We start from the raw sequence: 23,847 nt of genomic DNA on the forward strand, positions 1-23,847 counted from the left end.
GGAAAGGAAATACACATGAACAGTATTAGAATGAGAAAGACTGTAACTACAAAAAATGAATAGAGAATATGAAAGAACATCATATACTTTATGCATGTTAATTTGAAAATCTAGATAACCTGAACAATTTTTTAGCAAAATATAAATTACCAAAGTCGATTCCATAAGAGGGAAAAGATCTGAAGAGCCCCAAACAAGAGAAGAGACTGAAATGATTATCAAAGATGAATAATATCGTGCCTGCAGAGAAGGCCTTGTGGAACTGAACCAGCTTCTTTTGTCTTTAAACTGATTTGAAGCATAGGAAAAGAAACGGTTCTTCATTTTTTTCCTAACCCAAATTTGCAGATACAGCTTCAAAAAAGAAAATATATGAATATACAGGTAAACTTCCCTAAGAAGCAGTGGTTTTGTTTTGCATGGTAGCATGTTAAATAAAATATGTGCACATTAGAACTCTGCAGAACAAGGACATGGCTCTGATATGCACAGGTAGCAATTAACATGGTCCCACACACAATGAGGACTGCCTCTAATCAAACCACACTCAGGACTGCAAGAAAGCAATACCAAATCAAGACAAGTAAGGATGATCGCAGAGGGTAAGGATGATTCAATCGCAGTAAATATTTTAATATAATTGACTTATTCATATAATGAGAATATGAATTTGATAAATATTTAAAAAGTATTTGAAAGACTATGATTGCCATTTCAAATTTTTAAAAATTCAACATGCAATACAGTGTACAGAAAATGTGTAGCAGAGAGAATACAGGAGATGACGTCAGAGTAATGGCGGGGTAGGAAGCGATACCGATAAATCTCCCCCAAAACTCAACAAGATCTTCAACCAGAAACAGAAAAACCTATACTTGGAGCTTCCAGATGCTTCGCAATACACCCAAAGGTATGATTGAGTGAAAAATTGGCTAAATATATAACCAAACCCCGAAGGAAATAGGAAGTAAGAAATGCTCCGCCTTCCTCACTAACCTAAACAGGGCGGCTTTCTCTGGTAACTGTGAATATAGAAACTGAGGCGGGCAAAGGGGGTGAATACATCCAGGCCGCAAAACAAACGGCCGAACCAGGCTGTGGCACGGAGATCCAAGCCAAGGAAAATCTGATACTGTGGCAACCCGGGCAATACAAGCTAACACTCGCGCCAAACCCAAACAAAGAAAGACAAGCGGCGCGGCCATTTTACCCGGTCTCCTGGCTGGTGCGCAGTTAGTGGGCGAGAGATTTCTTCCTAGGCCCCGGGAGTCAGTGCCCGTGTTGCCCCACGGAGAGGCAGGGTCAGAGGCCTTCCTGTGGGCCGAGGGCAGAGTCTCTGGGCAGCCCCAGCGCCCTGGGAAAGCCACGCACGGGAGGGAGTGAGAACTAATTCCAATGGTGGAGATTTTCCTTGCCGAGGGTGTTTCACTCAGAGGGAATCGCGGCCGGCCTCATATCCGGGTTTGCGCGCGCAGATAAGGAGTGAGCGATTCCTCCGAGTGCCTCGGCAGTGCGCGCCCGTGTTGTCGCACAGAGGAGCAGAGTCAGGGGCCTTTGTGTGGGCCAAAGCGGAATCTCGGGCCGCCCCAGCGCCTTGCAAAAGCCGCGCACGGGGACGGAGCGAGACTCAATTCCAACGCTGCAACTTTTCCCTGCGGTTGGGGGTTTCACTCAGAGCGTGAGACTGCTGGCCGGATATCCTGGTCTGCGCGCGCAGCCAGTGAGTGAGAGTTTCCTCCAAGCGCCCCGGAAGTGGGCACCCGCTTGTGTTACCGGACAGAGTGGCAGAGCCAGAGGTCTTTGAATGGCCGGAAAGCCCGCCTGATTATGCTAGCAGCTCTGACTGACTGAGCCTTACCCAGAGCCCTGTGCTGAGTGGAAATAGAGTGGGGAGTTGCCAGCTCTTTGAGCCTCTTACTATCCAGGCAGAGGCAGCAGCAACCCCATAGCTGGATTATCAGGCTACTAATTGAGGAAGGAAAGACTAGGAGAAAGGCTCTAGGAACACGGACTCTCTCACTGTCGGAGCCTATAAATGCTAATAGCCTAGACTGCCAACGAGACTAAAGCACAATACATGACATTGCCATAGAGACTTATCAACTGCAAACCTCCACCTGAGCGTGGCAAAGGGGCAAAACCCGGGGTACAGAGTCACCGACCAGGAAGAGGGAGAGAAAAGAAAAAGCAAGAAGATAACCTCTCAAAATCAAGAATAATCTGCAGACTTTATAACCTATCCCATTTTATTATATTTGTTCGTTTGTTTCTCTTATCTTCATTCTTGATACTTTTTTTTTCCTCCTCCAATTTGGCCGATTAACTCTCTACCGGTCTTACTCTCTCCTCTCCTTGAACTACACTACCCATAAGTGTTACATCTCCCATTATCTTTTCTCTTCTCTTCTTTTCTCTCTATGAGGGTTGCACTCCAAAACCCTTAACTCTCTCTCTCTCTCTCCTTTCTTTTTTCTTCTTTTAGTGGTTCCCTCTTTTTTTTTCTCTCTCTCTCTCTTTCTTTTCTCCCTCTATATTAGTTTCTTCCTTTCTCCTTTACATCTCCTCTCACTCAAACCTCAATAACAAACAAATTATCTTATCTGGGACTCAAACTTATGTTTCTGGCATTCTGGGGGGTTTTTACTTCACCTTCTTAACTCACTAGCAGTGCTCCCATCCCTGGCTCTCCATATTATCTAGTTCTTGTTCCACTAAATACAATAGTAATTTTTTAATTTGTCCCCCCATTTTTCCGTTTTCCTCTTAATCCTCTCATCATAACTCTTAGACAACCAACACCTAAAAGCAAATCATTTTATTCTTGACCCAAATTTTTTCCTTATTTGCTTTTTGTGGGTCCATACGCTCTTTTTTTTTTTTCTTCTTTTTTCTTTTTTTTTTTTTTTGTTTTTTTTGTTTGCCCCTTTATTACTTTTCCCCAATTCAGGCCCTCCATCACAGGCATTGTTTGTTATAATTCACAGTCCACCACAAGATTTTATCAAGAAAGAGGGGAGAGGAGAGGAGAGGAAAAAAGGAGGGGGGGAATAACTTCCTTTTTTTTTTTTAATTTTTATTTTATTTTATTTTTCTTTATTTCATTATTAATTTTTTTTTTAAAAAAAAAACTTTTTTTGATTTTTTTTAATTATTTTTTTAAACTTTTTATTCTTTATTAAATCTCATTAATACTATCAACAAAACCACCCTCAGATGCCATTAAGGAAGAGAAAATCGAATATCATGGATACAAAAGAAAGAGAGGTAACACAGCTAGATGAGGAAAAATCTATGGAGAAAAAATTTAATATATTGGAAACCTTGGAGCTAAATGACAGAGAATTCAAGATAGAAATCCTAAAAATCCTCCGAGATATACAAGAAAACACAGAAAGGCAATTTAGGGAGCTCAGAAAACAACTCAATGAACACAAAGAATATATGTCCAAGGAAATTGAAACTATAAAAACAAATCAAACAGAGATGAAAAACTCAATTCACGAGCTGAAAAACGAAGTAACAAGCTTAGCTAATAGAACAGGTCAGATAGAAGAGAGGATTAGTGAAATAGAAGACAAGCAACTTGAGGCACAACAGAGAGAAGAAGAAAGAGACTCAAAAATTAAAAAAAATGAGATAGCCCTACAAGAATTATCTGACTCCATCAAAAAGAATAACATAAGAATAATAGGTATATCAGAGGGAGAAGAGAGAGAAAATGGAATGGAGAACATACTCAAACAAATAATAGATGAGAACTTCCCAAGCCTGTGGAAAGAACTAAAGCCTCAAGTTCAAGAAGCAAACAGAACTCCAAGTTTTCTTAACCCCAACAAACCTACTCCAAGGCATATCATAATGAAATTGACACAAACCAACAGCAAAGAAAAAATTCTCAAGGCAGCCAGGGAAAAGAAGAATACAACATATAAAGGAAGGCCCATTAGATTATCATCAGATTTCTCAGCAGAAACTCTACAAGCTAGAAGAGAATGGACCCCAATATTTAAAGTCCTGAAAGAGAGGAACTTTCAGCCACGAATACTATACCCATCAAAGCTATCCTTCAAATATGAAGGAGAAATAAAAACATTCACAGATACAGAAAAGATGAGGGAATTTATCATCAGAAAACCCCCACTCCAGGAATTACTAAAGGGGGTTCTCCAATCAGATACAAAGAACAAAAAAAAACAGAGCCACAAGTAAAAGCTCCAAGAAGAACACAATAAAACCAAATTTAAACTGTGACAACAACAAAAAGAAAGAGGGGGAGAAGATGGAGATTAACAGTAGCAAAGGACGATGGAGTGCAAAAGTACTCACAAAATAGTTCGCTACAATGAACAGGGTAGGGACCCTTTTCATTATTCAAAGGTAACCACCATTGAAAAAACCACCACAGAAGCACATGAGATAAAAAAGATAGCAACAGTGGAAAGATGTATGGAATACAACCAAATAAAAACAAAAGATAGAAAAACAAAAGAGAAGGATCAAACAAGACACAAAACTAACAGAAAGCAAGATATAAAATGGCAATAGGGAACCCACAAGTATCAATAATTACACTAAATGTAAACGGATTAAACTCACCAATAAAAAGGCACAGAGTAGCAGACTGGATTAAAAAAGAAAATCCAACTGTTTGCTGCCTACAGGAAACTCATCTAAGTAACAAGGATAAAAACAAATTCAAAGTGAAAGGCTGGAAAACAATACTCCAAGCAAATAACATCCAAAAAAAAGCAGGTGTAGCAATACTCATATCGGATAATGCTGACTACAAGACAGGAAAAGTACTCAGAGACAAAAATGGCCATTTCATAATGGCTAAGGGGACACTGAATCAAGAAGACATAACAATTCTTAATATATATGCACCAAACCAAGGAGCACCAAAATATATAAGACAGCTACTTATTGATCTTAAAACAAAAACTGACAAAAACACAATCATACTTGGAGACCTCAATACACCGCTGACGGCTCTAGATCAGTCATCCAAACAGAGAATCAACAAAGACATAGTGGCCTTAAACAAAACACTAGAGCACCTGGATATGATAGACATCTACAGGACATTTCATCCCAAAGTAACTGAGTATACATTTTTCTCCAGTGTACATGGATCATTCTCAAGAATTGACCATATGTTGGGCCACAAAAACAACATCAGCAAATTCAGAAAAATTGAAGTTGTACCAAGCATATTTTCTGATCATAAAGCCTTGAAACTAGAATTCAACTGCAAAAAAGAGGAAAAAAATCCCACAAAAATGTGGAAACTAAACAACATACTTTTAAAAAATGAATGGGTCAAAGAAGAAATAAGTGCAGAGATCAAAAGATATATACAGACTAATGAAAATGACAATACGACATATCAGAATCTATGGGATGCAGCAAAAGCAGTGATAAGAGGGAAGTTCATATCACTTCAGGCATATATGAACAAACAAGAGAGAGCCCAAGTGAACCACTTAACTTCCCACCTTAAGGAACTAGAAAAAGAAGAACAAAGACAACCCAAAACCAGCCGAAGAAAGGAGATAATAAAAATCAGAGCAGAAATAAATGAATTAGAGAACAGAAAAACTATAGAAAAAATTAATAGAACAAGGAGCTGGTTCTTTGAAAAGATCAACAAAATTGACAAACCCTTGGCAAGACTTACCAAGGAAAAAAGAGAAAGAACTCACATAAACAAAATCCAAAATGAAAGAGGAGAAATCACCACGGACACCGTAGATATACAAAGAATTATTGTAGAATACTATGAAAAACTTTATGCCACTAAATTCAACAACCTAGAAGAAATGGATAAATTCCTAGAAAAATACAACCTTCCTAGACTGAGTCAAGAAGAAGCAGAAAGCCTAAACAGACCTATCAGTAGAGAAGAAATAGAAAAAACCATTAAAAACCTCCCCCAAAATAAAAGTCCAGGCCCTGACGGCTATACCAGCGAATTTTATCAAACATTCAAAGAAGACTTGGTTCCTATTCTACTCAAAGTCTTCCAAAAAATTGAAGAAGAAGCAATACTTCCAAACACATTTTACGAAGCCAACATAACCCTCATACCAAAACCAGGCAAGGATGGCACAAAAAAAGAAAACTACAGACCAATATCTCTAATGAATACAGATGCTATAATACTAAACAAAATACTAGCAAATCGAATACAACAACATATTAAAAAAATAATACATCATGATCAAGTGGGATTCATCCCAGAATCTCAAGGATGGTTCAACATACGTAAAACGGTTAATGTAATACACCATATCAACAAAACAAAGAACAAAAACCACATGATCTTATCAATAGACGCAGAAAAGGCTTTCGATAAAATACAACACAATTTTATGTTTAAGACTCTCAACAAAATGGGTATAGAAGGAAAATATCTCAACATGATAAAGGCCATATATGATAAACCATCAGCTAACATCATATTAAATGGCACTAAACTGAAGGCTTTCCCCCTTAAATCAGGAACAAGACAGGGTTGTCCACTCTCTCCACTCTTATTTAATGTGGTACTAGAGGTTCTAGCCAGAGCAATCAGACAAGACAAAGAAATAAAAGGCATCCATATCGGAAAAGAAGAAGTAAAGGTATCACTTTTTGCAGATGATATGATACTATACATCGAAAACCCCAAAGAATCCACAAAAAGACTACTAGAAACAATAAGCCAATACAGTAAGGTCGCAGGATACAAAATTAACATACAGAAGTCAATAGCCTTTCTATATGCCAACAATGAAACAACTGAGAAGGAACTCAAAAGAACAATCCCCTTCACGATTGCAACAAAAAAAATAAAATACTTAGGAATAAACATAACAAAGAATGTAAAGGACTTATATAATGAAAACTATAAACCATTGTTAAGGGAAATCGAAAAAGATATAATGAGATGGAAGAATATACCTTGTTCTTGGCTAGGAAGAATAAATATAATCAAGATGGCTATATTACCCAAAGCAATATACAAATTTAATGCAATTCCCATCAAACTTCCAATGACATTTTTTAAAGAAATAGAGCAAAAAATCATCAGATTTATATGGAAATATAAAAAACCCCGAATAGCCAAAGCAATCCTAAAGAAAAAGAATGAAGCTGGGGGCATTTCAATACCTGACTTCAAACTCTATTATAGGGCCACGATAATCAAAACAGCATGGTATTGGCAGAAAAATAGACACTCAGACCAATGGAACAGAATAGAAAGTCCAGAAATAAAACCACATATATATAGTCAAATAATTTTTGATAAAGGGGCCAACAACACACAATGGAGAAAAGAAAGCCTCTTCAATAAATGGTGCTGGGAAAACTGGAAAGCCACATGCAAAAGAATGAAACTGGACTACAGTCTCTCCCCCTGTACAAAAATTAACTCAAAATGGATCAAAGATCTAAACATAAGACCTGAAACAATTAAGTACATAGAAGAAGACATAGGTACTCAACTCAGGGACCTGGGTTTTAAAGAGCATTTTATGAATTTGACTCCACAGGCAAGAGAAGTGAAGGCAAAAATTAATGAATGGGACTACATCAGACTAAGAAGTTTTTGCTCAGCAAGAGAAACTGATAACAAAATAAACAGAAAGCCAACTAAATGGGAAATGATTTTTTCAAACGACAGCTCAGATAAGGGCCTAATATCCAAAATTTACAAAGAACTCATAAAACTCAACAACAAACAAACAAACAATCCAATAAAAAAATGGGAAGAGGATATGAATAGACACTTCTCCCAGGAAGAAATACAAATGGCCAACAGATATATGAAAAGATGCTCATCTTCTTTAGCTATTAGAGAAATGCAAATCAAAACGGCAATGAGATACCACCTCACACCTGTTCGATTAGCTGTTATTAGCAAGTCAGGTAACAGCAAATGTTGGAGAGGCTGTGGAGAAAAAGGAACCCTCATACACTGTTGGTGGGAATGTAAAGTAGTACAACCATTATGGAAGAAAGTATGGTGGTTCCTCAAAAAACTGAAAATAGAACTACCTTATGACCCAGCAATCCCTCTACTGGGTATATATCCCAAAAACTCAGAAACATTGATACGTAAAGACACATGCAGCCCCATGTTTATTGCAGCACTGTTCACAGTGGCCAGGACATGGAAACAACCAAAAAGCCCATCAATAGATGATTGGATAAAGAAGATGTGGCACATATACACTATGGAATACTACTCAGCCATAAGAAATGATGACATCGGAACATTTACAGCAAAATGGTGGGATCTTGATAACATGATACGAAGCGAAATAAGTAAATCAGAAAAAAACAGGAACTGTATTATTCCATACGTAGGTGGGACATAATAGTGAAACTAAGAGACATTTATAAGAGTGTGGTGGTTACGGGGGGGGGGAGGGGGGAATGGGAGAGGGATAGGGGGTGGGGAGGGGCACAAAGAAAACAAGATAGAAGGTGACAGAGGACAATCTGACTTTGGGTGGTGGGTATGCAACATAATTGAACGACAAGATAACCTGGACTTGTTATCTTTGAATATATGTATCCTGATTTATTGATGTTACCCCATTAAAAAAATAAAATTATATATATAAAAAAAAAAAAAAAAAAGAAAATGTGTAGCAGAATTGTGCATCTGAAACTTATATAATTTTGTTAACCAGTGCCATCCCAATAAATTCAATTAAAAAATTGAATAAAATTGCTTTTTTATTATTATTGATTTTTAGAGAGAGACAGGAAGTGGGTGGAGAGAAAGAGAAACATCAATTTGTTGTTCCACTTATTTATGCATTCACTGGTTGATTCTTGTGCATACCCTGACTGGTCAAACCTGCAACCTTGCCATATTGGGAAGATGCTCTAACCAACTGAGCTACAAAACCCGGCAGACAGTCTTCTTTATTTATTTATTTACTTGTTTACTTATTTATTTTAATGTTCATTTTATGGTTTTAGAGATAAGAAGAGAGAGAGCAAGAGAGAGACAGGGACATAGATCTGTTTCTGTATATGTCCTGACGAGGGATCAATCCTGCAACCTCTGTGCTTTGGGATACACTCTAACCAATCAAGCTATCTGGCCAGGCAGCAGGCTTCTTATACAAAGAAAAATACTGCCTCCCTGGCTGGTGGCACAGTGGATAGAGTGCTGCCCCAGAGAATTGAGGTCGCAGGCTGGAGCCCAGGGTCACTGATCCTGAGGTGGCCGGTTTGACCCCAGGGTTGCTGGCTTGATCCCCAGGATGCTGGCTCAACCCATGAGGTGACTGGTTCAAGTACTGATCAGGTCACATAAATTCTAAACTATGTACCCTGTATTCAAGTCTTTGCAATCTGGTTCCACTCTGTGAGAGGTTATTTGCAAAAATAGCCACAACAATTCCTCCCCTCCCTGTTCCCACATGCATTTGCAATGTGACCTTGCTGCTCCTCCCATCAAGAGGTAGAATCTATATTCCCAATGTTGGAATCTGGGCTGCTGTGATTTAATTCTGACCAAAAAGATGTAGCAGGTAACAACGTGTGAATTCCAAGCCTAGGCCGGAAGACATTCTGCTTTTGTCTTGTAAATTCTTATAAATTCTGCTTTCATCATCTTATTACAATGTTGCCATGTGAGAAAGCCCTGTTAGACCATGGGAACCTGTGAAGCAGAGACAAGCTGTTTTTCTTACAATATCCAGATGACTGCACCTTACATGCGTATCCCAACTGAGCCCAGTAGAACCACCCAGCTGAGCACAACCCACAGAATCATGAGCAAATGAAATGAATGCTGTGTCAAGCCACTAAGTTTTAGGGTGGTTTGTTACATAGCAATAGATAACTGGTACACACCCTATTTCTCTAGCCTCATCATCAGTTCTCTTTGTGCTCTATTTCCAGCCTCCTTGAACTTTGTGTCATTCACAGAAACCACAATGCCCTTTCAGGCTTCTACATCTTTGCATATGATGCTTCATCAGCCTAAAATACATTTTCTTCTTTCTCTATTTGGAAAATCTCTATTCATTATTTCAGACCTAGCTCAAATTCTGCTGTCTATATAAAGGCTTCTCCAGCTTCCCTAAGCAAAGTTACTCTCTCACCAGGGAGTCCACGAAACTAAAATTTTATTATGGCCCTCACCATACTGTACAGGCTTTTATATATTTATATGTCTGTCTCTCAAAGTGGACTGAAAGTTCCTTGAGGCAAGAACTCTATCTTATACATGACTGGGTCTTCACCACATACCAGAAAGCCTGAACTGTATCACTGGTGCCCAAAGAACGGATAAACATGGGCTAAATCAAAGAATTAACCTTGGAGTCATGAGAACCAAGCTGACTTATGATGCAGAAAATGTTTTTGATTTACACAGAAGACCACAAGTTTCAGAGTAAAATCAAAGCAAAAGCAATCCCTGGAGGAATGTCAAGACACAAACTTTATACTGCTTGCACACAAGAAACCATTCATTCTGGCCCATGTTGGCTGCCTCCTTAAGTTTTCTCAGACTGAGTTTTGGTTGGTGATTATTCCTCCAGGTTACCAAGGTCCTCACTTTGTTTTAAAGACACTGCAAGAAACTATTTTCCTTCATCAGCCACTCTGAATAGATCTACCATCTCAAAAGTTTGCCATGGGTTATAAATTTGGTTTCCTTGATATACAAATAACCAATGAGAAGCAAGAGCTTGGACATAGGGCTGATGATTCTAGATGGGAAAGAACAAAATAAGAAAAAAAACACACCTGACATGGTAATACCCCTGGTCGGCAAACAGTGGCTCTCGAGCCACATGCGGCTTTTTGGCCCCTTGAGGGTGGCTCTTCCACAAAATACCACGTGCAGGCACTACCTCGATTAGAAATGTACCTACCTATACAGTTTAAGTTCTAAAAAATTGGCTCTCAAAAGAAATTTCAATCGTTGTACTGTTGATATTTGGCTCTGTTGACTAATGAGTTTGCCGACCATGGCGTTAGAAAAATTCCAAAATTCTGAAACCACGCAACAATCCCTGTAACTTGCAAGAGTTATAAGACAAGTAAAACCAAAAACAAGTAAAACCTTGGGGGGGGGATGCCTCAAACCTTGGGGGGGATGCCTCCCCCCCCTTTTTTTAGAGAGAGAGAGAGGGACAAACAGGAAGGGAGAAAGATGAGGAGTATCAATTCTTCATTGCGTCCTCTTAGCTGTTCATTCTTTCTCATATGTGCCTTGACGGGGGTGGGGTGGGGGTGGAGGGGGCTCCAGCAGAGCGAGTGACTCCTTGCTCAAGCCAGCAACCTTGGGCTTTAAGCCAGTGACTTTTTGGCTCAAACCAGCGACCATGAGGTCATGTCTATGATCCCACTCTCAAGCTGGCAACTCTGTGCTTAAACTGGTGAACCCACACTCAAGCTGGTGACCTCAGGGTTTTGAACCTGGTTCCTCAGCATCTCAGGCTGATGCTCTATTCACTGTGCCACCACCTGGTCAGACTTAAACTCCCTTTTGATAATCTTGTCTAGGGGGATGAAGGAAGTGGAGAAAATGCTTATGAACTACAAGTATTTTAATAGGAAAACAAAATGAATCTCAAATAACCATTGCTAACAACAAAATGAGTTCACATTTGCAGTCACCAGATTTTACTTTATTTAGAAACATAGGTAACTGAACTTCAAAATGCTCTACTTTCTGAGCGAATTTAAGGGCTATAGAAGTCAAGGAGGTAACAACCTTGGGGGAGATGGGTCAGTGAGGATTGGGTCACACTTGTGTTGAAAAATATTAAGTTAAATATATACAGTAGAGCAAAGAGTGATCACAGAGTGAGAATGACAGTGTACACTCCTTATTTAGATAGTATTTTGAAGTCTTATTTGACTCCTTGCTTTATTCTTTAAACCAATAAATTTGAGGCTCACCAGCTGCCAAACCATGATCAAGACCTGTTATCTACCTTGTCTGCTGCCAGCTGCATCTCTCTTTAAAGCTACATCTAGACAAAAAAAATATCTTTCATTGAGACCAAGAAAGTGAGATAAAAGATTCAGGGCCATGATGCCTCAATTCCTTCTTTTAACTAAAGATTGGCTAATTCTCTAAGATACTGGCCTCTTTCTTAAGACTTCATTATTTAAAATGTTTGAGTGACCCGTGTGAGTAGATTACAGAGGACTGAAATATATCTTCTTCCTTGTCTATTATTTCTCTAGATAGGTGCTTTACATAGGGGAGACTAAGAAATACCAGTGCCTACAAGTGGTGATAAGGTGCACTCTACAGAACATTTTCCTCACCGGGGGGTGTGTATGTCATCTAAGCCAGTGGTTCCCAACCCCTGGGCCGCAGACTGGTACCGGTCCGTGGGCCATTTGGTACCGGTCTGCAGAGAAAAAATAACTTACATTATTTCCGTTTTATTTATATTTAAGTCTGAACGATGTTTTATTTTTTTAAAATGACCAAATTCCCTCTGTTACATCATCACTCTTGACGTTTGTCTCGGTCACGTGATACATTTATCCGTCCTACCCTACAGGCCGGTCCGTGAAAATATTTTCTGACATTAAACCGGTCCATGGCCCAAAAAAGGTTGGGGACCACTGATCTAAGCCATGGAGGGGTGGAGAGATGAGGCTCTTTTCATGGTTTCCTGCATGGGAATGTAAAGGTTCCTAGTAACAGACCACTCTCTTCACAATGACTTCACTGACCTCTGGCCTAGAAAAGGTTAAGGTTAGTGAGGACGAAGAAACGGTGATGGGGGGGGGAGGGTATGTGAGAATAGGTGAATTTAAAAAATATTAATACAGGTGAAAGTTACATTTCATTGATTTTTTTTTTTTTTTTTTTTTTTTTTTACAGAGACAGAGAGTCAGAGAGAGAGATAGACAGGAACGGAGAGAGATGAGAAGCATCAATCATTAGTTTTTCATTGCGTGTTGCAACACCTTAGTTGTTCAATGATTGCTTTCTCATATGTGCCTTGACCGCAGGCCTTCAGCAGACCGAGTAACCCCTTGCTGGAGCCAGTGACCTTGGGTTCAAGCTGGTGGGATTCGAACCTGGGTCCTCTGCATCCCAGTCCGACGCTCTATCCACTGCGCCACCGCCTGGTCAGGCCATTTCATTGATTTTTGTTTTTTTGGTTGTGAAATATGTATATATACTGCTCACAAAAATTAGGGGATGTTTCAAAATGAATATGAAGTTATAAAATATCCCCTAATTTATTTTTAAAGTTTTTATTTATTTATTTATTTTTACAGAGACAGAGAGAGGGATAGATAGGGACAAACAGACAGGAACGAAGAGAGATGAGAAGCATCAATCATTAGCTTTTTGTTGCGACACCTTAGTTGTTCATTGATTGCTTTCTCACATGTGCCTTGACCATGGGCCTTCAGCAGACCGAGTAACCCCTTGCTCGAGCTAGCGACCTTGGGTCCAAGCTGCTGAGCTTTTGCTCAAACCAGATGAGCCTGCGCTCAAGCTGGCGACCTCAAGGTCTCAAACCTGGGTCCTCCGCATCCCAGTTCGACACTCTATCCACTGCGCCACCGCCTGGTCAGGCATATCCCCTAATCTTTGTGAGCAGTATATATAACATAAAATTCATAATCTTAACTATTTGTAAGTGTACAATTCACTGGCATTAAGTACATTCATGATGCTGTATCACCATCACCACTCTTCATTTCTAGAACTGTATCATTCCAAACAGAAACTGTACTCATTAAATGATAACCCCACATATTCTCCTCCCTCCAGCCCCTGGTAACCTCTATTCTACTTTCTTTCTCCATGAACTTGCCTCTTCTAGGTGCCTTACATAAATGAAATAGTACGTATTTGTCTTTTTGTGTCTAACTTTTTTCATTTAACATAATTTTTCAAGGTTAATCCACGTTGTAGCATGCATCAGTACTTCGTTTCTTTTTACTGCCAAATACTATTCCATTATATGGATATGCTACATTTTGTTTATTGTATTTTTATTTTTTTATTAAGTGAGAGGAGGAGAGGTAGAGACAGACTCTCACATGCACCCCAGCGGGATCCACCTGGCAAGCCCTCTACCGGGCAATGCTCTTGCCCATCTGGGGAGTTGCTCCATTGCTCAGCAACTGAGTTTTTCTTAGTGCCTGAGGTGGAGGCCACAGAGCCATCCTAAGCATGTGGGGCCAACTCACTCCAATCGACCCATGGCTGAGAGATGAGGAGGAGGAGAGAGAGAGAGGCAAGAAGGGGAAGGGGGGAGAAGCAGATGATCACTTCTCCTGTGTGCCCTGAGCGGGAATTGGACCCGGGACATCAGCATGCTGGGCCGACGCTCTACCACTGAGCCAACCGGCCAGGGCCACATTTTATTTATTCATTCATCTGATCTTTGAGTTGTTTCTACATTTTGGCTATTGTAAATAATGCTACAATGAGTATTTGTATATAAGTTTTTGTATAGATATATGTTTTTCATATTTTGGGTCTATGCCTAGGTGATAGAGTAACTCTACATTTAACTTTTGGAGAACTGCCAGACTGTTTCCAAAGAGGTTGCATCATTTTACATTCCCACCAGAAGTGTATGAGGATTCCAATTTCTCTTCATCCTTAACAACACTTGTTACTATCTGGGGTTTTTTTGTTTTTGTTTTTTTTATTCTAGTCCTTCCTTCCTACTGGATGTTAAGTGGAATCTCATATGGTTTGATTTGTATTTCCCCAATGTCTAATGAGGTTGAGCATCTTTTCATGTGCTTACTGGCCATTTGTTTATCCTCTTTATAATAACTGTTCAATGTCTTTGGCTGCCAATTCTAAAATCCGTGTCAGTTTTGGGTTGGCTTTGACTCATTCACATTTTTTTTTTTTGACAGAGAAGGTCAGAGAGAGGGACAGATAGGGACAGACAGATAGGAAGGGATAGAGATAAGAAGCATCAGTTCTTTGTTGTAGCTCCTTAGTTGTTCACTGATTGCTTTCTCATATGTGCTTTGACCAGGGGGCTACCGCAGAGCAAGTGACTTCTTGCACAATCCAGTGACCTTGGGCTCAAGCCAGTGACCTTTGGGCTAAAGCTAGTGACCATGGGGTCATATCTCTGATCCCACACTCAAGCTAGCAACCCCATGCTCAAGGTGGTGAGCCCATGCTCAAGCCGATGGGTCTGCGCTCAAGCCAGCAATCTAGGGGTTTCAAATCTGGGTCGTCTGTGTCTCATTTCGATGCTCTATCCACTGCGCCACCACCTGGTCAGGCTTGACTCATTTATTCTTTAAGAAATATATTTTCTTGCTTCTTTACATGTGTGATAATTTTTGTTTAATGACAGATAGTGTGAATTTTATTTCTTGGGTTCTGGATATTTTTATATTAGTATAAATATTCTCAAACTTGTCCTGGGACACAGTTAAGTTACTTAAAAACCGATCCTTTTGGCCCTGGCCGGTTGGCTCAGTGGTAGAGCGTCAGCCTGGCGTGCAGGAGTCCTGGGTTCGATTCCCGGCCAGGGCACACAGGAGAAGCACCCATCTGCTTCTCCACCACTCCCCCTCTCCTTCCTCTCTGTCTCTCTCTTCCCCTCCCGCAGCCAAGGCTCCATTGGAGCAAAGATGGCCTGGGTGCTGGGGATGGCTCTGTGGCCTCTGCCTCAGGCGCTAAAGTGGCTCTGGTTGCAACAGAGCAAAGCCCAGATGGGCAGAGCATCGCCCCCTGGTGGGCATGCCGGGTAGATCCTGGTCGGGCGCATGCAGGAGTCTGTCTGCCTCCGTTTCCAACTTCAGAAAAATACAAAAAAAACCCCAAAACAAAACAAAAAAACCAAAAAACTGATCCTTTTTTTTTTACTTTAAAAAAGTAATATTTAAATTTTGATGACATACGCACTATATGAGTTTTAGCTGTACAAGATGATTTGATATTTGCATACATTGCAAAATGAGCACCACAGTAAGTCTAGCTAACACTCATCACCACACATAGTTAAAATATTTTCTTCTGATGAGAGCTTTTAAGATTTACTCTCTTAGCAACTTCTAAATATACAATACAGAATTTTTAAGTATAGTCACCAAGTTGTACATTACATCCTCAGATCTTCTCACCATCTTTATGCATTCTGCCTACTCCTTCACCTCTGGCAACTACCAATCTGTTGTCTGTATCTGTAAGTTTCTTTTCTTTTTTTAAAAAACAGATTCCAGCCTGACCAGGTGGTGGTGCAGTGGATGGAGCGTCAGACTGGGATGCGGAGGACCTGGGTTCAAGGTCCCGAGGTTGCCAGCTTGAGCGCGGGCTCATCTGGTTTGAGCAGGGCTCACCAGCATGGACCCAAGGTTGCTGGCTCAAGCGGGGGGTTGCTCGGTCTGCTGAAGGCCCACGATCAAGGCACAAATGAGAAAGCAATCAATGAACAACTAAGGGGTCGCAACAAAAAACTAATGATTGATGCTTCTCAACTCTCTCCGTTCCTGTCTGTCTGTCCCTGTCTATCCCTCTCTCTGACTCTCTCTCTGTCTCTATAAAAAATAAAAATGGCGCAGTGGATAAAGCGTTGACCTGGAAATGCTGAGGTCACCGGTTTGAAACCCTGGGCTCGCCTGGTCAAGGCACCTATGGGAGTTGATGCTTCCAGCTCCTCCCCCCCTTCTGTCTCTCCTCTGTCTCTCCCTCTCCTCTCTAAAATGAATAAAAATAAATAAATAAATTAATTAATTAAATAAAATAAAAAACAGATTCCACTTATAAGTGAGATCAGATGAAATTTGTCTTTCTCAGTCTGATTTATTTTACTCAGCATAATGCCTTTAAGGTCCATCTATGTTGTTGCAAATGGCAAGATTTCGTACTTTTTCGTGGACAAATAATATTTCTTTATCCACTCATCCATCGATGGACACGTAGGTTGATTCCGTATCTTGGCTACTGTAACTAATGCAGCAATGAACATGGGTGGGGGGTGGGATGCACATATCTTTTTGACTTGGTGTTGTTGTTTTCTTCAGATAAATGCCCAGAAGTGAAATTGCTGGACTGTGTGATAGTTCTATTTTTAATCTTTTGAGTAACTGCCACACTGTTTTCCACAATGCTTCAGTTTCCGCTGTATTTTATTGGCCTTGCGCTGGTTCCCTAATTTTCTGCAAGTATAGCAGAAAGGCCCCTTGCTGTGTCTGGTGTTCCATGCTGTCAGAAGCAGATACCTGGATTTTTTATTTCATCTCTTGTTGCTGTCCTGAACATATCATCCAAACTTGGAGGTGCCACCTGCCCCTGGGTTTCAATTGTAACCACTATTTGCACAACCTTTAGATCTATACTTCTGGTATAACATTTCTCCAATATTTGAAATCCCATATTCCCAGCTGTTTGTTGCACATGTCCATCTGGACACCTGTCTGATTTAGACTCAACATATCCAAATCAAAATGCAACATCTTTGTCTTCTGTCTCTACATGTTCAAGAATTTCTCCTTTAATTCATAAACCTCAAACATTTCAAGTTGGAAGAGATTTTCTGATCTCATTTTACAAATAGGGAAAATGAGGACCAAGGATATTAACTAAATTGTTGCTCATCATTTCCAACTAGTTTCTCTAAAATATCACTTTTTATCTCTGAGGATAGCTTGGTTGATTCAAACATCAGCCCCAGATGAGGGAGGGAGGGAGGGAGGGAGGGAGGGAGGAAGGAAGGAAAGGAAGAAGAAGAAGGAAGGAAGGAAGGAAGGAAGGAAGGGAGGGAGGGAGGGAGGGAGGGAGGGAGGGAGGGAGGAAGGAAGGAAGGAAGGAAGGAAGGAAGAAAGATTCTACCTCTTCCATTAAAAAACCTTCAGTGGTTTCCCTTTTGCCTAAACCTTCAGACACTTGTCGATCTTATGGTCAAAGCACTGTCCCTATTACAATAGTCCCTTCCCCTCTGTCCCTGTAATAATCCTTCAAATAAAATCTCTTCTTTTTTTTTTTTTTTTTTTTAAATTTTTTATTTTATTTTATTTATTCATTTTTAGAGAGAGGGAGAGGGAGAGAGAGAGAGAGAGAGAGAGAAAGAAGGGGGGAGGAGCTAGAAGCATCTACTCCCATATGTGCCTTGACCAGGCAAACCCAGGGTTTTGAACCGGCGACCTCAGCATTTCCAGGTCAACGCTTTATCCACTGCGCCACCACAGGTCAGGCCTAAAATCTCTTCTTACAAGTAAAAGCAAAACAAAACTTCAGTGATTTCCTAATAGTCACAATATTGTAGGTTGTCAGTTAAGGGTTATCAAAACCTAGTTTTATAGTCCATTGTTCCTATACATGAAGCCTCTGCTGCAGGCAAGTAAGTCTAAGCCTCCAAACCCTATTCTGCTACATATCATTCAGCCTTCAAAACTCTCTTGTCTTTATCCAGTTCTATTGAAATTCTAACTCTTGACCCTGGCCGGTTTGCTCAGTGGATAGAGCATTGGCTGGCATGTGGACATCCTGGGTTCAATCCCTGGTCAGGGCACACAAAAGAAGTGACCATCGGATTCTCTCCCCCTCCCTCTCTCAGTGGCTCGATTGGTTCGAGTGTCAGCCCCGGGCACTGAGGATGGCTTAGCTGGTCCCAGTGTCAGCCTCAGTCTCTGAGGATAGCTTGGTTGATTTGAACATCGGCCCCAGATGGGTAATGCCGGGTGGATCTAGGTTGGAGGAGTGTGGGATTCTGTCTCGCTATCTCCCCTTCTCGCACTAAGAAAAAGAAAGAGAGGAGAGGAAAGGAGAGGGGAGGGGAGGGAAGAGGAGGGGAGGGGAGGAGAGGAGAGGAGAGAAGAAGGGAAAGAAGGAAGGAAGAAAGGAAGGAAGGAAGGAAGAAAGGAAGAAAGGGAGGGAGGGAGGGAGGGAGGGAGGGAGGGAGGGAGGGAGGGAGGGGAGAAAAGAAATTCTACCTCTCTACCATAAATACAGCTTAAATATCAATGCCTTTGCTAGTCTCACCAGACTGAAATTAATTTATTCACTGATTTTTGGGGGGGGGGCATTTCTGATCTGTAAATTCATAGACTACCTATTAAATTCTGCTTTGTATTGTGGACATTTTTCTTTCTATCTTATGTTCTTTCAAAGTTGCTCCAGGCAGAGAGCAACTGTTCTGTGTTCCCCACCATGCTCAGCACAGTGCCCGGCACTCAGAAGCTCAGTGAAGTTGGCTGAAAGAAGTAAATTCAAGAGTTTCTTACCTTGGTAATGTCCGTGTGATCTTTGAGCCCATTGGTCATGCACCAATAACGCCACACATTCAGGGCATACCGCGTGGCTTTGGTAGTATTTGGGCTTACTGCGCTGGTGCACAGATCATTCAAGTCATCATTAATATTAAATACAGGGAATTTGTTGAGCTTAGTAGAATAGGCTAGAAACAGAAAAAATAAAAGGCATTAAAATAATTTGCCATTCCCTTTTTTTGACAATTACATCTTGGGATCATGTTAAATAACAGAAAACTCCTAAGAGATAATACTTACAAAAATGAAATTTCTATCAAGTGTACATATATTAGAGCAAATAGAGGACAATATTTCTAGCATGAAATCAATGCGGTAACCCTGCATTTAATCCCAACAACTTTGCCGTATACACTAACTGATGCACTCATGCAGGCATTCCAATAACAAAACAGAGGGGGAGATGAGTGCAGAGAAACAAAGAACGTTCTATCTAAACTTTTCAGTGGGAACAAAATAACAATCCTATTAACAACAACGACAACAAAGAGTTAGAAAGGAAGACAAGTTACATATCCTTTCTCTCCAGCCTCAGTGCATGAAGAACTGTTGTTTCTCTGTGATACATGGCCTCACATGCCTTATGTGCATCCTAGGCAGCCTCGAATTACATGGTGTTAGCATATTTCTCTAATTCTTTTCACAAATTAAAAAAGAGGAAGGGCCCTGGCTGGTTGGTTCAGTGGTAGAGCGTCGGCCTGTCATGGCATGCGGGGGACCTGGGTTCGATTCCCGGCCAGGGCACATAGGAGAAGCGCCCATTTGCTTCTCCACCCCCCCTTCCTCTCTGTCTCTCTCTTCCCCTCCCGCAGCCAAGGCTCCATTGGAGCAAAGATGGCCTGGGCGCTGGGGATGGCTTCTTGGCCTCTGCCCCAGGCGCTGGAGTGGCTCTGGTCGCGGCACAGCGACGCCCCGGAGGGGCAGAGCATCGCCCCCTGGTGGGCAGAGCGTCGCCCCTGGTGGGCGTGCTGGGTGGATCCCGGTCGGGCGCATGAGGGAGTCTGACTGTCTTTCCCCGTTTCCAGCTTCAGAAAAATACAAACCCCCCCCCCAAAAAACCAAACCCCCCCCCCAAAAAAGAGGAAGGTACGTGAACCCTGACTCCACAGTTCATCAGCTAGCTGGGAATCAGAATGTGAGGGCACGGGAGAGAGGGATGAGGGCTGTGCAGGGGGGGCTATAGAGAAGCACAAGATCCTCTCCGGAAAAGAGAGCAGATTTTAAACTGTCATCGCCAAATCACTGCAGATGAAAGCAGGCTTTCCTCAATGTATCCGCCTTAAGTGTTGGTAGCCAAAAAGATAATCAAGTCCACAATGGTCATCGGGCCCTTCCTCAGACTCTGTGTGATCTACTAAACTCGGGCTTAAACTGTTCAAATTGTGACTTTGGTTAAAAAAAATAAAATAAAAGTAGACCATGTTGAGGAATGCCAATCAGTACTTTATATCTAATGGTTCTGACCCTCTATGTTCAAACAAGAAACTAAAAGGCTGAGAAATAGCAAAATAAAAAGTTAATTCAGTTACCAAGGTCATCCACTAATTGGATTCACTTTTCCTAACTCACCTCGCCTTTCCCGGCTCCCACTGAGGAACTCCAAACCACCAGCCTCCTGTGGCCCCCAGCCCCTCCCTACTCCCAGGACACCCACACCGTATCTTCCCCACTCTCAGCCTGAGAAATCTCCGGATGGTCTTTGTATTAATCAAAGTGTCTTTTTTTTTTCAATTCCAATTCCAAGCTCATCTACATAAGCTTTCCCCGCACTACTCACTGCCTTTTCTCTCCTTTAGCATGTCTCACAGTTGCTTTATTCTGTAGAACTGTGATCCAACTGTGTCCAGAAGATCTCAATTGGTTTGTACACTTGCCTGCTGTTGAACTGTTGAGCACACAATCTGCTTTAATAAACGCTTACAGCAAGAAAGGAATCAGCAATGCTGGAAAAGCTATCTGAAGTGACTGAGTCATGTAGGTATATTTCTCTCACTACCCTCATAAACCAAGATAATGGTACTATTTCTGGGACTCACTTGTTATTAGTGAAAGGATTCTAGTATTGTACAAAATGTATTATTACGAAATCTACCACTAACTGAATGCTCACCATATGCCACGAGTTATATAAATTAACTGTAAGCTCTAAGCAACCCTATTGTTGTACCTATTTTGCAAATAAGGAAACGGTACTGCATGCATCAGTCATCCAATATTTACTGAGGTACACACTCTCTGAGCCAGGCACTGTGCTGTCCCAAGTAATGGAGTTAGCAAGAATCAAGGTTTGGACGTGGTTCCCACTGAGTCTATGCTCAGGACACTAGAACTAAAGAAGTCAGGTACCAGAGAGATAAGGTTTTCAGTAAACACTGCAACTTAAACAAGTATACAGGGGATACTCGGGTTATGACACAGTTTCATTCCTACGACAGCGACATAACCTGAATTTGGTGTAAGTCGGAACACACCCTAGCCTAAGTCACTTACCTATCCTCACAGAGCTGTAAAAACAACTAAGCCACAGAAAAAGGAAAAGGACATAAACATATGGACTATACGTGCTACTGTGTGTTCTTCCCTCACGGGCAACCAAACTAGTTCACCTACGTAGTCCGTAAGTACAACGCTAACGGCGTAGGCCGAAATGCTCACGTCTCAATTTTTCAAAGTTTTTATGGGAGGGAGCATTGTAAACTCGAAACGTTGTATGTCGAGACTGTCATAACTGTATGCTGGCCCCCAATACTTACTCAGATTAACTCTCATCAAGGAAAACTAAGACTGATTTATTTAGACAAATACTATAGTTTCGCTATAGATACTTTTTTAAATAGATGTTTCTGTTTTGGGTTTCTTTTAAATTTATTCATTTTAGAGAGAGGAGAAAGAGAAGGAGGGAGGAGCAGGAAGCATCAACTCCCATATGTGCCTTGATCAGGCAAGCCCAGGGTTTCAAACCGGCAACCTCAGCTTTCCAGGTCAATACTTGATCCACTGTGCCACCACAGGTCAGGTTATAGATTTTTTTTTTTCTTTTTCTTTCTTTTTTTTTTTTTTTGTATTTTTCTGAAGCTGGAAACGGGGAGAGACAGTCAGACAGACTCCCGCATGCGCCCGACCGGGATCCACCTGGCACGCCCACCAGGGGTGATGCTCTGCCCACCAGGAGGCGATGCTCTGCCCCTCCGGGGCGTCGCTCTGCCGGGACCAGAGCCACTCTAGCGCCTGGGGCAGAGGCCAATAAGCCATCCCCAGCGCCCGGGCCATCTTTGCTCCAATGGAGCCTTGGCTGCGGGAGGGGAAGAGAGAGACAGAGAAGAAGGAGGGGGGGTGGGTGGAGAAGCAAATGGGCGCTTCTCCTATGTGCCCTGGCCGGGAATCGAACCCGGGTCCCCCGCACGCCAGGCCGACGCTCTACCGCTGAGCCAACCGGCCAGGGCCAATAGATATTTTTTTAATACAACAACATAAAAGGTTTCTTGGCAACACAGCCCAGTCCCTGTCACTTCTTTACAGCAAAGCATAGAAATGGTCCCACTGCAAGACAGGATGATTAAGTTTCACTACTATGTTAAATGATGGCATGATGTAACATAATTGCATTTTAATCACAGGACAGAGACTGTACACTGAAAATGGAAACCTCTTTTCCCACTGAAGTTTTGCCAGAAGCCCCAGTAATAGCCGGTATTGCGACAGGACCCAACTGGGCATTGTGGATTTAGTTATGTCCTGTTTCTCGGTCTTTCATTGATTCGCCTCACCTGCTTGTGCTCTGGACACCTAGCTTGATCTGCCTCTCACATACACACAGATGTCCTCCTTGTCCACTCAACATATGGCACCCTGCATTGGGCCATCCTCCAATGCGGACACCTTTCTCACTCCACTCAAATGCCGACATCCCATGCTGAGAAGCTCTTCTACCTGGAAGCCTTCACCATACTTCTCAGGATGGAAGCCCTACTCACTTCAGGGAGACTCGGACTTTTCACACAGGGCTTCTTCCTGCGTCTCCCACTACGGTGTGGATGCCCTCCTCAGCCTGCTCAGACTATCACACCGCACACCTGGCTCCCCCTCCACGGGATGCTTTTCTCTCCCAGTTCAGCTGTCACCACTTGCCAGACTGCCTTCTTTCTGAAAAACATATCTTGCCCTGGTCAGTTTCCTACACCCCTCACTGTGCAGTGCGCCTACGCAGATGCCTTCTTCACGCTCCCGCCTCACTCTAGGTCATCACAGCTCCTTCAAATGCACAGACTCCAGCACAAATGCCTACTCTGCGCTATCCACCAAGAGCTTTGAAACGTAAAGTTCAGGGCAGAAAGGGAAGACGTTGAAGGGATGGAGGAGAAGAGAATTCTGGAATTTCCATTTGTTCAGAGACAATTAATACTTTTAAATAAATTCTTGGTGAAAGGGAAAAAAATTAGTAGCTATTTCAAACTGAATAATAATAACAACACAACATGACAAAGTTATGGATAAAGTTATTGCAGTGTCATTAGAAAAAATGATTGTATTAAATTTAGAAATTAGAAAAGAAAGGTTGAACATCAACTATGCCAGGACATTATAAAAGAGAAAAACAAATAT

General features: G+C 41.5%; 1 protein-coding gene across 3 annotated transcripts in view; it reads right to left on the bottom strand.

Annotated features, from left to right (window-relative positions):
- Positions 1-23,847, bottom strand: part of KIAA1958 (KIAA1958 ortholog) — a 163,853-nt gene that overhangs the window by 13,075 nt on the left and 126,931 nt on the right. For all 3 annotated transcript variants that reach the window (XM_066367418.1, XM_066367417.1, XM_066367419.1), the window contains one exon: positions 19,201-19,373. In XM_066367418.1, coding sequence (XP_066223515.1) covers positions 19,201-19,373 — 173 coding nt within the window. The remainder of the gene's footprint in view (positions 1-19,200; positions 19,374-23,847) is intronic.

This window comes from Saccopteryx leptura, chromosome 2, assembly GCF_036850995.1.
Source record: "Saccopteryx leptura isolate mSacLep1 chromosome 2, mSacLep1_pri_phased_curated, whole genome shotgun sequence".
NCBI lineage: Eukaryota > Metazoa > Chordata > Mammalia > Chiroptera > Emballonuridae > Saccopteryx > Saccopteryx leptura.